Source organism: Liolophura sinensis, chromosome 12 (assembly GCF_032854445.1).
Source record: "Liolophura sinensis isolate JHLJ2023 chromosome 12, CUHK_Ljap_v2, whole genome shotgun sequence".
NCBI classification, from domain to species: Eukaryota; Metazoa; Mollusca; class Polyplacophora; order Chitonida; family Chitonidae; genus Liolophura; species Liolophura sinensis.
In genome coordinates this window covers 15,235,878-15,252,125 of record NC_088306.1, presented here as the reverse complement: position 1 = coordinate 15,252,125, position 16,248 = coordinate 15,235,878, and the positions used below count along the sequence as shown (strand labels likewise).

The 16,248-nt window shown below is 38.1% G+C and overlaps 1 protein-coding gene across 2 annotated transcripts in view; it reads right to left on the bottom strand.

The window, feature by feature from the left end:
* LOC135479055 (uncharacterized) overlaps positions 1-10,913 on the bottom strand; it is a 127,160-nt gene extending 116,247 nt beyond the window's left edge. For both annotated transcript variants that reach the window (XM_064758772.1, XM_064758771.1), the window contains exons 1-3: positions 10,778-10,913; positions 9,340-9,570; positions 8,260-8,298 (exon numbers count right to left, since the gene is read on the bottom strand). In XM_064758772.1, coding sequence (XP_064614842.1) covers positions 8,260-8,298; positions 9,340-9,471 — 171 coding nt within the window. In that variant the 5' untranslated portion in view covers positions 9,472-9,570; positions 10,778-10,913. The remainder of the gene's footprint in view (positions 1-8,259; positions 8,299-9,339; positions 9,571-10,777) is intronic.
* Between the last annotated feature and the right edge of the window lie 5,335 nt (positions 10,914-16,248).

The following is a 16,248-nucleotide window of genomic DNA, read 5'->3' as shown; positions in this document are numbered from 1 at the left end:
CCTTTAACACCTGGTCTCAGGATTATGAACACCCTTTAACACCCAGTCTCAGGAGTATGAACACCCTTTAACACCTGGTCTCAGGATTATGAACACCTTTTAACACCCAGTCTCAGGAGTATGAACAGCCTTTAACACCCGGTCTCAGGATTATGAACACCCCTTAACACCCGGTCTCAGGATTATGAACACCCCTTAAAACCCGGTCTCAGGATTATGAACACCCTTTAACACCCGGTCTCAGGATTATGAACACCCCTTAAAACCCTGTCTCGGGAGTATAAAGAGCCTTTCGGAGTGCCAACATCCATACACAGCAGGTGTGAAATCCTACCTTAATACCGAGGATGAGAAAACAGACACATTTCAAACTACACTCTATCAAGGGATCGCTTGTCGACCCAGACGTGACAGACTTGTGTGGTGATCACCCACACACGTCCGACTCTCAGACATTCACCCATCCATCATCCCTGACAAGGACGACTGCTAAATCCTTTTAAGAACATGTACAGTTCATTCCGTGGCATGTCCCCGAGGACGGTGCTTAAATGAAGAAAAGCAGACGGCCTCAAAATTGGAACAATACAACCAAGGAGATTAAGAAATTTCACCTTGGAAGCGCGTGCAATACGGCAGTGAAGAGAGCTGTTGTATGTATGCACTGGGAAGAACTTGGGAGGTTCTGAAACAGTCCAGAAGTATTTCAACATGTAACAACTAAAGTTCACCTGTGACATTGGCAGATCAAATAAATTTTCCGTTTTGGGAAGGATTTAACACAAAAGTCACAAGACATTAAATTATATTGTACCCCATATCAATTCATACCTTAATAATACCATCAACAGAGAGTGATGAGAACTTAAAAGGATTTCATGCGCTGCCTGAATTTGTGCTCACAAACATTTAAAATTCCCAAATATTTCCCCAAAAAATTTGACATTTGGTGATGAAACACTCAACTTTTAATAGGTGAAAAACAGTACAGACCAAGAAAAAAATATACGTGTACATCATATTACAATAAGCCTAAGACCATCAGCATCCTGTGGAAATACAGAGATCTTTGCACACGACTATTGTGTTACTATCCTCTCACAAAAAATGCCTGATTGTACATGTATGCAGAGGGAAAAAAATGGAAACTTTCCATCTAATTGATTTCTCCCATTCTGCGAGACATAAGCCCTACAAGCCCAACAAAAAAAGTAATATTTCCACATAATGCAGATGAGGCTGCAGCTGAGTTTTATTTTTTATTTCTTTGTGAGTTTTTTTTTTTTTTGTTTCTTGTTTTTTTTTTTTTGTTTTTTGTCTTGCTTCTCTGTGATATTTTGCTCTTCCATACTGTTTAGAATATGAACATTTACAGTGTACATACATGTACATGTATTGTGATTTGGAGAATCAATCACTACGAAAATTGGGGCCTCTGTGACCGAGGTGGCTAGCCAGCCTCTCACCAATGCAGTCACTGGGAGTTCAAGTCCAGCTCATTCTGTCTTCCTCTCCAACCTTCACGTAGCTTTCACCAACTTGCGCATGGTTGTGGGTTTCCGCCTGGTTTCTTCCCACCATAATGTTGGCCAACATCGTATAAGTGAAAATATTCTTAGGTATGGCATAAAACACCTAACAAATAAATTAATATTGTGAAAATGGTAACATTTCTATCATCCAGGCTCAGCCTTTGGAAATGAATTGTATTTCGGAGCTTACCAAATTTTTGACTAAATGCCTTCAGCAGAAACATTCACAGACTACACATGCAGTATAAAAGAAAAGAGTGGAGCAATTATAAGTACAACTCAAGTGGTTAGGCACAATGACCAATAAAACTTCTACGACATTAAGCCAATAACATAACACTAAGAACACACCAATATTAATTGTTGTATTATGAGTGGAACAATCATATCTTTAATCAGTGTCACAGAGGATATGAAAATTAAAATAAGGACATGAAAATCATCCAATTTGTGGAAAATGTGAATTACCCTGACAATTTTTCCTACTGAAGAGATGATTTTCATGATCGGAAATCTTAGCAAAACAGGAAAATCATAAAAACATGGAAACTGGATAAAATACAAACGTGATTTCTGAAATTTATTTATTATTCCATTGTCCCATTCAGTCAGCTCGCCCTTACAACCCAAAACAAAATCTTTGTTGCCTAAGTGTTCAAAAATATATGGAAATGTTGAAGTACTAGCAGTTTCACTTTCCTTTTATATACAGGCTATGCCAATGATGACACACTGCTTAAACCTGTGAGGCTTCAACGAGGTTCCAATTCAGTAATAGGCTGTATAAGTTAAGATGAAGATTAAGTCTTAAAATTAAGTACATGTGAGGAATGATTACCGTCTATTAAGTCAGAAGGGGTGTCATTAAACAGTTTACAATCCACTAGTGAGATGATCATTAGGCCAATCTGATACTCCAGAGACAGGGCTCGCGAAATCGCTAGCCAGACATTTTCTTAGGGCTACGCGAAATTGAAAGCATGCTGTCTGTGTCGGGCTACCAGATTTTTAGCCTGAATTTGAAAGGAAGTGAATATCTAATAAACTTTATTTGTATCCGCATGATGACAGGGGAAACAATTGCAGCTGTTCATCCAGATTACCTCACTTGCCGATCTAGTCTGTAGGCCATTCTAACTTACATACGTGTGGTAAAATGTACAAGTGCCCTATGTCCTTGACAAATCTTCTTAGTGCTGCGTAAAACATTAATCAAATAAATCAGTTTTAATAGTCATCATAGTCAGTGAACAGTACACTTAGAAACAAAATGGTAATCTGAATCATAAACATTTTCTTGACTGCAGTTGTCATGGATCTGGGAAGTTGAAAATGTCTATATAAAGTGAATTTACTAAAGACACCTACTGTAAATCTAGTTAGGCTAAATGAAAACAATCTGGGCGACCAAATTTCCACTGTAGGCTGCCCTAAGGGCTACCAGATTATTTTAGATTTTGCAAGCCTTGCAGAGACATGCAGTAACTGGAGCAAAACCCCCAAAAGTGAGTGTAATGACCGTCTAACACTCTCCTACAAAGTGAGTGCAATGACCTTCTAGCAGAACCCTACAAAGTGAGCGCAATAACCTTCTAACAGAACCCTACAAAGTGAGTGCAATGACCTTCTAGCAGAACCCTACAAAGTCAGTGCAATAACCTTCTAACTTTACGATCTAATCTTAACAGTATAGAAAAACTCTAATACAATGTTGACTCTCAAAAATATCTGAATCTATCAGGATTCTATTGACTGTATTAGTCATTCTTATGACTATTGTTTTTAAGCCAGTAACTGTTCACCAAAGACTGAGCACAGTATAATACAGTTATAAATACACAAATAGACAAGTTGGTACCTCATTTGTCTAAAACACACAAACTACCAGTATACTGTCATTCTTGTAGTCATGTACGTGTAATAATAAGCTGAACACTGCTCTTCAATGCCTGGAGGTAATAATATATACAAGGGAATATTCATGGGATCTTAAACATGTTCACTGTGTATTAAACCAAATCAGTGAATAAGAGCTCTGTCTTCTAACTGGTTAATGGACGACATGTGTATCATAAATATAGGTATACAATACGGCAAATCTGAGAAATGTATCGATTATCCCTTCAGTATTAATTAATACCAACTTTTCCACATGTGACAGACACATGTCATATTGGATGACAGCTAGCGGGTGTTCAGCAAACTTATGTAAGCAACATTAGCTTAATTGCCACTGAGCATGCCAACATGGCCAAGGCCCAAAGAACAATGCAAAAAGGGGAATCTTGAACATTTCATCCTAGATTTAACTCTTGTCATTTCGTCCTAGATCTAACTCTTGTCGAGAAGACAAGAATTGGACTTAGTCCTCAAGATTGCCATCCATTTCAAGTGGAATTTCAAGTTTAAACTCTTTCTTGCTATTCAATGGTAAAGAATAATTTCCTATTGTAGCATGTGACCTGTCACAAATGTCAGGCAACCATTTTTGATTGTGTGTACATTCACCATGATAAGGATGTTTGAAAGATATTCTATAGAGTAGACAAAAAAGATGGAGAAAAGTCAGGAGCTGAGCATTTGTGAACATGAGGGAAGAGGTGTCATTCGAGACAGATGACTGATAACGTGAATTGATATCAACAGAAGTTGCTTAACAGTTTTCAAATCACACATGAAACAGCAGGACATAATTTTTTACTTTTACTTAAAGAAACAATGAGAGTTCCATCTCAAAACTCCAGTATTCTCTGAAAAAATTGCTCTGATAGACAATGTCCAATAGACAAAAATCAGCCAATGACCGTTTTACAGCAATTTTGGTTCTACTCTCATCAAAAGTACTTTTACTGGTTGTAAAGTCAAACAACAAGTTGTCATATCATCTCTGTTTGAGCTAAAGGTATCTGATGCAATTTTCAAGCTTCACACCCAGAAAGAACATATTTTCCAAGGACTTTCAAGAACCGTTCAATTGAAGTGGAATCCTTCGTGTAAAGATAATTGGACACTATTTCCGCAGCATACAGTGTATTTACGAATCATTTTCAAGCATGATGTAATATGATATTGAACACTGAAAAATCAAGTACTTTTAAGAAATTATCCCAAAATAAAACTCTTTTTTTAAAAACTTTCAAGATCTTTTAAGGATTTCAAGACTTTTATCAACTTCTTGGTAAGAAATGGTAGACCAAAATGTACAAAAACATTTAATGTTCACAGGTCCATTTCAAGTGCAAAACTCATCTGTATACATGACATATACACGCAAATAACACAGCTCTCTCTATTAAACCAAACAATAATTCTAAATCAACAGCCACACTCCCTTCTTTCATTTGAACATAATCTCAACAATAGTCAATAAGCGAAAGATTTGAGTAGGGCATAAAACACCAATCAAATAACCAAATAAAGTCACACGCTGGCCCGAACATCTTTAAAAGTGTTCTACTTGCTCTTGTCAATAGTTTCAGCTAAAGAACAGGCATACACATACTAAATCATCGCGTCAATACTCACAATGATCAGTGTGCGGCCCAAGTTGTCCATTATTGATAGCCAGAAGAAGACACGGTGCCCAAAAGCTTGAAGTCTTGGCGATAACGGACGACAGCTGCTACCAGACTGTAGTGAAATTCCGGAGGACAACAAGACCCCTGGTATGTACGTTGTGGGGCTAATTCTCATTAGTGGCGCATAAATGTAACAAACTGTGGCTGGCGGGTATCGATTCAGCCCTCCAGCCAACAGCTTTCTGCCAATATCTTACACCTTCTGTAATAAACCCTAACACGGTCTCTGCACAACTTCATTAGTGCATCTCCCCCCGCCCCCTCGCCCCCTCCCCCCCACCCTCCCAACCATTACATTTCACAGAAAATCTTCAGAATTCAGCTGCTTGCATCATTATGGTTTACTCTACACAAACTCCAATACAATGTTCATTTGGAGTACATTGAACTAAGAAGCTGAAGAAGTTGTTTCGATATGGTGACATGATCATTACTGTAATTCATCAACCTTTTCACATGTTTTCAAGACGTGTATACAAGCATATTCTGAAGGCATTATTCTGCGTTGACTGATAAAATTATACTCTTTTTGCAAAACCCTGAAACTGGCCATTCCAACCAAAGTAGTCTTGTCTCCAAAATCAACTTAAAAATGTGCATAAATTGCACTCAAAGTTGCTCTTCCATCTGGTAGAAGGTTGAAGAATTACGGTAATCACAGTTAATTCAGATTACCTTTTGGGTTTATGCCAAAAATTGTAAAAAGTGTTTTACGCCATACTCAAGAATATTTCACTTATACGACGGCGGCCAGCATGATGGTAGGAGGAATGCGGGGACAACCCGGGGGTAAACCCACGACCATCCGCAGGTTGCTGATAGACCTTATTATTATTCATTTGATTATTGTTTTACACCACACTCAAGAATATTTCACTTAAATGACGGCAGTCAGCATTATGACGGGAGGAAACCAGCCAAAAAATTACATGTATGCTTACACAAATAAAAAAATTAATAATAACTTTGACATGACAGGAAAGTTTCATAATGTTTATAGTGATATATTTTGTAGAGTATTTATTTATTTATTTGATTGGTGTTTTACGCCGCTCTCAAGAATATTTCACTTATACGACAGTGACCAGCATTATGGTGGGTGGAAACCAGGCAGAGCCTGGGGGAAACCCACGACCATCCGCAGGTTGCTGGCAGACCTTCCCATGTGCGGCCGGAGAGGAAGCCAGCATGAGCTGGACTTGAACTCACAGTGACCGCATTGGTGAGAGACTCCTGGGTCATTGCGCTGCGCTAGCGCGCTAACTAACATTTTGTAGAGTAAAGTTTAAGCACAAGAACATGTCGACAAAACACTCCATCTTGTTCAAAGGATGGTTTCAGTAAAGTTACTTCCCCAAAAAGCAAATCAAGACGGCTAACCTTGTTTCATGATTAATTACACTTGCTACTGACTTTGCTAGCTACAACTAAATCAAGTCAACATGACCAATAAGAGACATGAAGGTTACGACAAAATCCAAATATCATCCATGTTTTACATGTTAAAGATGTCATATACCGGAGACTTTTGGTACAAAAAAATTGATTAGCAACTGATGATCCATGCAATCTATTAATGTAACCTAATAAATTTGTTTTCATTTTAGAATAACCCAAATAATCACCTATCACAAAATATCACTCTCGTCTATGCATGTGTTACCATTCAAACTCAGTCATTTTTAAAGCAGGTCACATCATAAGAGGTATGATATTTTCTGAAAGACAATCATCTGAGATACATGAATTCTTTGTAAATGTAAAAAAATACAATTCAATAAAAGTGAACATGGATTTTTTGCAAAAAACCTCCAGATTAGCCTCTTCAAAGACTGACAGGGTGTCTAGCTCGAGGCACATACATGTATTATCTCGAATACACGGATTATCTCGACTGAAAACTATACAGTTGTGACGTCAATTAATAAGAAAATCTTTGATATCATGCCAGGTAAAAAGGTATAATATCTCGACCCAAGCAGACCTATTTCCAATCATGAATTGTTCGCAGCCAAGTTTATCATTACAAAAGGACAAAAACATTCATATACAGGAGACAGGATGACAAATTTAGTCACTACAGGAATGTTCTGAGTGTTGTACACTTACTAATGATACACTGAACACAGGCTTTCAGCATTTGTACATTTGTCTGAAAGACATGATGTTGAACAAGCTCTTGCTAGAACACAGGAAAGACACACTAAATATTGCCAGCTGGCAAATCATATAAACATGCCTATCTGTTAATGACTCTGATCAAATTTAATGATTTCTTCGCATATTTACTTTCAAGACCAAACATACAGGAGTAAACAACTACATGTAACTAGATCCAGAAACTAGACTATTAATGTCTGATTTCTTTCAAAATTCACTATTATTTACAGTATTTAAGTAGCTGAATTAACTCGTTTAAAGAAAACACTCAAAATGATCATCAACATCATTGATACATCCTTATGACAACTGTTGTCCAAGTGTTTTAACATAATGTGTACCATATTAAATTTGAAACAAGTCTTCAAATTATGAACAGAAACCTGAGATCAGAAAATTTATATAACTGTATTTGTATCACCTCAATACAAAGATGTCTTTGTCACCAAACAGAAAACATAACACGATCATACAAACAAATGAAGACAACACCAACAGCAGCTTCCAGTCTGGAATGTCATCCTATCAAAGTCATCCCATCAAAAACATGCAAAGTAACTGAGAAACCATCCAATAAACATGTGCTGAACGCACACATGTTCTCATCCTGCTTTAAAGGATTCATGACATGTACTGAATTTTGTACATGTGCTAACATGTTGATTCAAACAAGGTCTAAGAGTTCATCTTACAGGTGAAAATGGCTTCAAAAGGTAAGACTTTTGAAATCAGTTGCGAGCACTAATCTTATACCTAAAGGCCCTACAAGACTGTTGACGAAAGTATGCACTAACTGGCACGGTAATTAAAAGATAGCAAATATTACCCCCCCAAAAAAAAAAAGAAAATTTCTTTATACCTTCTGTATTATTAACTTCATCACTGAACATTTACAATGTTCATTTATGAGATTTTTGTGTTTCATGAAAACAATGTCAATTAACATGTTCAGGAAAACAACTTCATAGTAAAGGCACAAGTATACTCACAGTGGGAAGAACTTGGTTTGCAACTGATGGATTCACTGCCTGCAAATTGAAATGTACATGCATGAAAACAAAAATAAATATTTATGTACATTTATACCTAATACATATTTAATCCACTATATCTGAACTTATTTAGAAATATCAACATAACAAATAATGATTCACATGCTTTCAACATCTTTATTTTTCAGGATTTTTAAAAATCAGTTTAACTGCTTGGCCAGTGAAGATTCAAGTATCATACGACGGATTGTGGTGCATATCAGTTTTCTTCTGGGTATATTACATAATACAATATAAAATATGATAGGATGTTTTTTTTCCAGTAAAATAAATGACAAAATGTATATTTATTTCAATATACAACAATGTTAAGAAGTACGAAAAGCGACAGGCCTCCATGATTGAGGTGGTTAACGCGCCAGCAGAGAGTAATGACTCAGGAGCCTCTCACCAATGCGTTCGATGTGAGTTCAAGTCTAGCTCATGCTGGCTTCCTCTCCAATCGTATGTGGAAAGGTCTGTCAGCAACCTGCAGATGGTTGTGGTTTCACTCAGGCTCTGTCTGGTTTACTCAAACCATAATACTAGCCACCGTCATATAAGTGAAATATTCGCACGTAATAGAGTCCAGCGTAAAAACATCAATCAAATAAATAAATAAATGAAAAGGGTGTTAAGGCCACTACACTGTGGTTCTCAAGACATTTTGTGTACGTATGTTGTGTATGTCAAAATATGTGTGCATACATACTGTTTCTTCTTGTGGCAGGGCGGGTCCATGTCGCCAAATTGCTGCCACCACACAAGTATAATGCTGGAGACAACAGACATGACATCCCACTCAGTTACATTACACTTACACCGGTCCAAACTGTCCCTTTTCTTGCTCTACCTTCTCAGTGCTGAGCACCAAGTGAAGCAGCAAGTACCATTTTGAAAGTCTTTGGTATAACTTCACCCGGGTTTGATCCCAGGCCTCTCGACTTCAAGGTGGACGCTCCATTCATTAGGCCACCACCAAAGTCGTTATTTGCCCCAGGTGGATGGATGATCAATACAACAATAATCAATACTTACACTCATTAGGTGCCTGTTGCGATCCATGCGGTCATGACGCACCTTCTCCATGTCTGGCTGGTTCAGCTGCAGGTCTGTTGTATCCACCAGCAAGAGTTGCTCCCCTTCATCAGCACCCTTGGACTCCTCCATGACACAAAGTGTTCAGGACTTGACAGCCAATCAGAATCTACTTAGCTAAACATGACTGCTGTTAATGAAGAGACCCCAGCCAAAGTTTATTGCCTCCATCTGTCAAACAGTAAAATGACAAAAGTATAGACATTAGGCCACGCCAATTTACATTTTTGTCTTAGGGGCAGAATGAATCTTCTCAATCTTCTCATTCTGCCCACCAACAGATTTTTTGGAGATGCAGATTTTTTAGCCATTGATGGAGATACAACCACATCCATGTGCTCCCGTTCAATAGCTATTTGGAAATTTGCCTGATCCGTGGTCAGGGTAGCATAGCTTGTGCTCGCAAACTTAAAAGAAAGCCGAGCTACAATTGATTGAAAGCTTAGCATTGTAACCAATCAGTATAACAATTCATACCGCAACAGCACAACATATCAAAATGACAGCGGAGTCACAGGTGGTAATGTATACATCATTGTTGTACAATAGAGGACACATCACATAACAATTTCAACAGTATTTTTTAAGTTTGGAATTTATAAGATTTTCAATATCGAAACACAAGAATCAAGTTTAATTCTCATAAATAGGGAGTGGTGCAATAAATTTTTTAGGCCTATAAATCAGTGGATACACGTCAAAATTCAGGCCCTGTCACGTAAACTGTTTCAAAACAAATCAGCCCTTACACTCTGCTTTTCAAATGTGCATGCACTGTCCAGAAACAACTTTGTCAAGATCCATAACTGTGGTGAAGTCAAAATGGCTACTGCTTCAATGATGACTGTGTGAATTCATGGCTGATTCGCCATTGCCAAGGGGAATAAACATGGGGTATTGTATGTGCACAGCCACAGTTCTGGACTACAGACATCGTATAGAAAGGATTTTATATAGGACCTGGCGTGAAAGTCTGCTAACAGAAGAGTTGAAACAGCCACATGTGGTTAGCTGACACGACTTCGAGATCTTCGTTGTGAAAAGCAGATTTATCAATGACTTAACATCACTCTACCATCATACCATGTGACATCAACCTCAACTTTGCAAATCGCACGTTGCTGTTACGTGGTAATAACGTTAATTCATAGAGGAACCAGCTTTTCAAAATGAACATGTGAGAAGGGGCTCACCGAACAACAAAAGGGTCAGCATAATTCAACACCATGCAAGAGTTAAATAGAGAGTACATGTAGATCTGAGCATGGAGGCAGCCCGAGACAAGCAGAACAACAACAACGCCGTGTCAAAATTCCTGCCATGCAAAATCTTTCACACTCAAAACTGACGTAAAATTTTTATGCGTTTGAAAATGCACCTGGAATACTTTTTTCTCTGAGTACTTCGTGCCTGTTGTCAGCCTCACAAATTGCTGCCTAGACCGCGCGAAAAAGGTGACAGTCACACTGTTCGTCTGCCAAAAATAAACAAATATGGCGCCTGAAATAAGCTTCTTAGGAGCTATTGTGCTAGTTTCGTATAAATTCCAACAGTCTTTAAACTTTGGAAATAATGATTTTCAGCACAGGTGGGGAGACAAACACTCGCAATACACAAAATATGTTGGTGTGACTCTGTCAAATGAAAACACGTGCAGATGTGTGCTGACAGAAACTCGGTTTTTTCGTCAAATACCGCCGAAAATATCACATGAAGTGTCGAATATCACGATTTTGGTTCACGGAGTAGTTTCCCTTGAATGGAAAGACTAACCAACTTCTAAAATAGTGATTAAGAAACAATCGCGTTGTAAGAAAATAGATTTCCTTTCATGTCGGTGGTTTTATTCGCTGATATTCAACACATACAATCCTGGTTTACCGCACTCTTTTTCTGGGTAGACTTAGGCGAAGATAGGGGCTTGCAGCTTTCTCAAATTATTACATCGCGCTTAAAGTGCAAGTACCGGTACTGTAAGTAAGTTTGCAACGCTATAATTAAAAGAAATACGTGGATATTACTCTACCCACTGAATAGGGTCTGAGCATTTTGTCACGAAATAACATTTTATAACGTTCCGTGACAACATTAATTAAGGCCTTATTATACACAATTTTTTTGTGTATATTTAGAATTTTTACATTATTGGGTGAGCCTTTTAGTGCAGTTTTCAAGATTTATTTTGCTTGTATGATATGAGAACAGGTAGGTTTGTGAGATGCACAGCCCCTGAAAAAAAATATATTACACCTGACGTACCATACATTTGTAGGCCTACCTGACAAATAGACCTCCTGACATAAAGACACAGTTGATTCAGCGAGAGTTAGATTCGAACACGCGACTTTACGAACATAGATCGATCGAGGTACATGTATTACAATGGACTCCCAGAACAACTCACGCAGACGGCTAGGCAATTGAGGACCCTCTATGTGTACTACTTGTCTCCCATTATATCAGCTCTAAATATACACGTGTGTATATATTTATGTAGGAACAATGAAGGCAAAGATATATGAGCTTTGGCAACGTGTCAATAAACCAGCCACTCCCTTAAAAACCTAACATCTGAATCAAATCTACATATATGTTGATATTTTGTGCAGTGAGAGTGAGCGAGTGCTTAGGGTTTAACCTCGTACTTAATAATTTTTCAGTCATATGAGTCCTAAGAGTGCATGTAATGATCTTTCTTGTTGCAGGATGGATTCCCACCGTTCTTTTATCTAGTGCTGCTTCACTGAGACGGCTTACCGAAGGAAAGTAAGTCACCGAGTCATTATACTGATACTGTTCAACCAGTCGTTGCACAATCCCCTTAATGCTGAATGCCAAGCGAGAAAGATACAGCTTCTTCTTTTAAAGCATTAAGTGTGACCTGACCCTGAAGCGGACGCTCTACCGGCTGAACCATTGGGACCAGTAATAGTCTGTGGAAGCGGATAATATAACAAATAATCTTCTGTATAGAATATGTGTTAGAGATACGAACTCTCTGTGTTAGAGAGACTCTAACTGTATTAGAGCTGAGAAGGGGTTGTCGTTACGGAGCGATCATGATGCTGGCACAACATAATACAACCCGCAAATACAACAGAATAGCAAAACAAATCTGTCAAACATGTACATGTATGTAATAGTTTATAGTAATAACATAATCTATTCTGCATGTCATCAATGAGAAAACATATTATACAGTCATTTTAACAGCTTTTTATAGTGCACTACGCACTGGACCTATATATAAAAGTACCTTGTAACGGAATCACGGTTTAGTGTTAGACCGAAGTTCGTTGCTTACTTGCTTCAATTCTACCAATATGACATACACACTGCATGTGTTCACTGTGCATTTAAAAGTCTATGTGCCACATAGGGGAAAGTTCGTCTGATACAGGCTTCGATCTCTGACTATATACACTCGATAATAGTTATATGTTAAGTTTAATAGAAAGTCTGTTGTATGGGTGATGCTAGTATTTATTTATTTATTTGATTGGTGTTTTACGCCGTACTCAAGAATATTTCACTTATAGGACGGCGGCCAGCATTATGGTGGGTGGAAACCAGGCGGAGCCCGGGGGAAACCCACGACCATCCGCAGGCTGCTGTCAGGCCTTCCCACGTACGGCCGGAGAGGAGGCCAGCATGAGCTGGACTTGAACTCACAGCGACCGCATTGGTGAGAGACTCCTGGGTCATTACGCTGCGCTAGCGCGCTAACCAAATGAGCCACGGAGGCACCTGGGTGATGCCAGAATGTATTCTGTTATTTTAGAACATAACAATGTTTGATATTCAACATAATATTTTGTTAGTCTAAAACAATCTCAATGTTGAATTAACAGAATAGATGTGCTATATTTAACAGAATAATCGGCTCGAATAACAGAACGCATAACTCAAACAACAGGCTTTCTTCTAAATTTAACAGGTTTTTGACACTATGTATAGAACTGATCCCCGTCGTATAGGTGAAATTTTTGTGTACCGCGTTAAATAATAAATAGATCATATATAAAATGCCGGAGTTGATTCTTGTCAACACGATTGACGCACCTTTATATAAAATATAGGGGGCCTTGGTGGCCTAGTGGTTAACGTGGTTTTTGCAGCACAATGACACAAGGGTTTCTCCGCGGTCGCTGTGAGTTCAAGTCCAGGATGCCGTGGGTTTCCCCCGCTTTGCTTCCGCCATAATGCTGATTCTATATGTCTTGAGTGCGGCGCAAAACACCAGTCAAATAAATAAATAAATAAATTTATATATAGATATAGACTTAGGTATCAAACATGCATATCTAAACGTATTTTACAGACACCGTTTGAGCTTTTCTGATAGAATTGCAATCCTCGATCGAAGGGGGGGGGGTCACATAACATAAGGCTATGTATACAAGTATGTGAGAGCGAGATTAGCCTACATTCAAAATAAAAAGATAATTTGCTAATTTTAACAGAAAGTTGTCTGAGTAATTCAAAAATATATTCTGTTATTATAATACTCATTCAACATAATATGCTGTTAGTCTAATACATTCTTTATGCTGAATTAAAAAATATCAGCGCTATACATTTATTACAGGATAATCTACTGCAATGACAGAACAATCTGCTGCAATAACAGAATACATTCTAGCATCACTCAGATCACAGATTTTCTGTTAAATTTAGCAGATTACGTTTTTCAGAGTATCCAGACTCAAACTTTCCCACCCTAGCTATACATGTACTTGTACATCAGTTGTGGCAGATGGATACTGGTTCTGTGTTTAATCGGCGTATTGTATTTATACACCGGCTGATTGACGTATTTGTGCATGACTATATACATACCTTAATTGCTGATTATGTACCTTTCGTTCGCATGGATATAATTATATCTACCTAGATGATCAATGATCTGGTTTATATAATCCAATCCAATTTATATTATACAGATTAAGAATTCGCATGTTCTTGTTAATTAAGGCGTGGTCATATATACAGGCCTGTATAATTCCTCATCTCTCAAGCGTAGTGAGCTCAAAATGATTATCGGGCCAAGCCTGTAATTGTTTCTCTCCTATAGGCAGAAACGAAAAATGTGTGTATATATATATATATATATATATATATATATATATATATATATATATATATATATATATATATATATATATATATATATATATATGAATATACAAAAAAGTACAATCTTCCTATAAGCTATCTTTGTCCTGTATATAGCACATGTAATGGAGACGGTCTTCCAGAAACCTGAGGATGGTCGTGGGTTTCCCCAGGGCTCTGCCCGTTTTCCTCCCACCTTAATGCTGGCCGCCGTCGTATAAGTGAATTATTCTTGAGTACGGCGTAAAACACCAATCAAATGAATAAATATAATGGAGACAATCTGCGAGTGAAGCAAAACAGGAAGCTCCGTTGCCCTGACCAAGAAGGTTCCAACAAACATGGGGCTCTGGGTGCATGGACGTGATGGGTGTGTCTTAAGAGATGGGAAGCATATACTTGTAAGTGCATGACAAGGAGTGAAACGGGAGCTGAAGCTCATGTGGGTAGTATAGAGCGCAGGACCGGCTGCTGTGATCTGACTTCAAATCCGGGTGGATCCACAAAGTGTAAATCCTTCATTTACGGAATATTGTGTCACATTCAACATATACGTGTTAGTCTAATATAACGGTTATGTTGAATTAATAAAATATGTGTGATACATTTAACAGAATAGTCTGCCGCAATAACATTCTAGCATCACTCAGTTAACACACTTTCTGTTAAATTTAACAGACTTTCTGTTAAAGTTAACAGATTAATTTCTTGCGTGCAGACATACACATGTAAATGCATCTATCTTATATATATATATTTGTCTCCACCAGGGAGGTTAAGTTCTTTTGAGGCCTGTAAAAGTTATGCAAGGGTTTGGATGACATTTGGTGCATATCTAGGTTGGCTGTCACATGTTTGGGACATGTTCAGTCAATTTTGGTGGTACCTGTTTTTTTATAACAATTCTTCACGATTGACAAATTACAGACAAATGCAGAGTACTTCCCCTCTACCCTGGCAGCTAGTAGTGCAGGAATCTGTACATCGAGCTGCGCTTGTTCATGTTAGAATCAACAGTTTACAGATGGTATACCTTTTCGCTTGGCCATGCAGGGCACCATGCATTGTTTTGTGTTTAATTTCCCTACCACTATTAAAGATTAAAGATGTCCAGCCGAATATGTATAATAGGCTACAGACCCAACTTCAATCGTTAGTAAATTTCGAACCAAAGTGTTTAGGTCCAACCTTGTATGTATCATTAGAACCAAAGTGTTTAGGTCCAGCCTTTTATGTTATATAATTAGGGCCAAAGTGTTTAGATCCAGCCATATATATGTATAATTAGAACCTAAGATTTTAGGTCCAGCCTTATATGTATAACTGAGGTTAGCTCGCCAAGGCTGCGCAATTACCCAGGAGCCTCTTACCCATGCGGCCGCTGCATGTGAGTTTGTCCACCTCATGTTGACTTCCTCTTCGGCTGTACCTGGGAAGGTCTTCCATCAACCTGTGGATGGTCGTGGGTTTTCCCAAGCTGTGCTCGGTTTCCTCCAGTCGTATCAGTGAAATATTCTTGAGTACAGCGTAAAACACCAACGAAATAAATAAATAAATATGTGTATAATTCGGCCAAAGGTTTTAGATCCAGCTTTCTATGTATAATTCGAACCAAAGTGTTTGGGTCCAGCCTTTAATATGTATAAATCGAACTAAAGATTTTAGGTCCAGCCTTAATTCGATCCAAAGTGTTAAGTTCTAGCCTCATATGTATAGTTGAGACCAAAGATTATA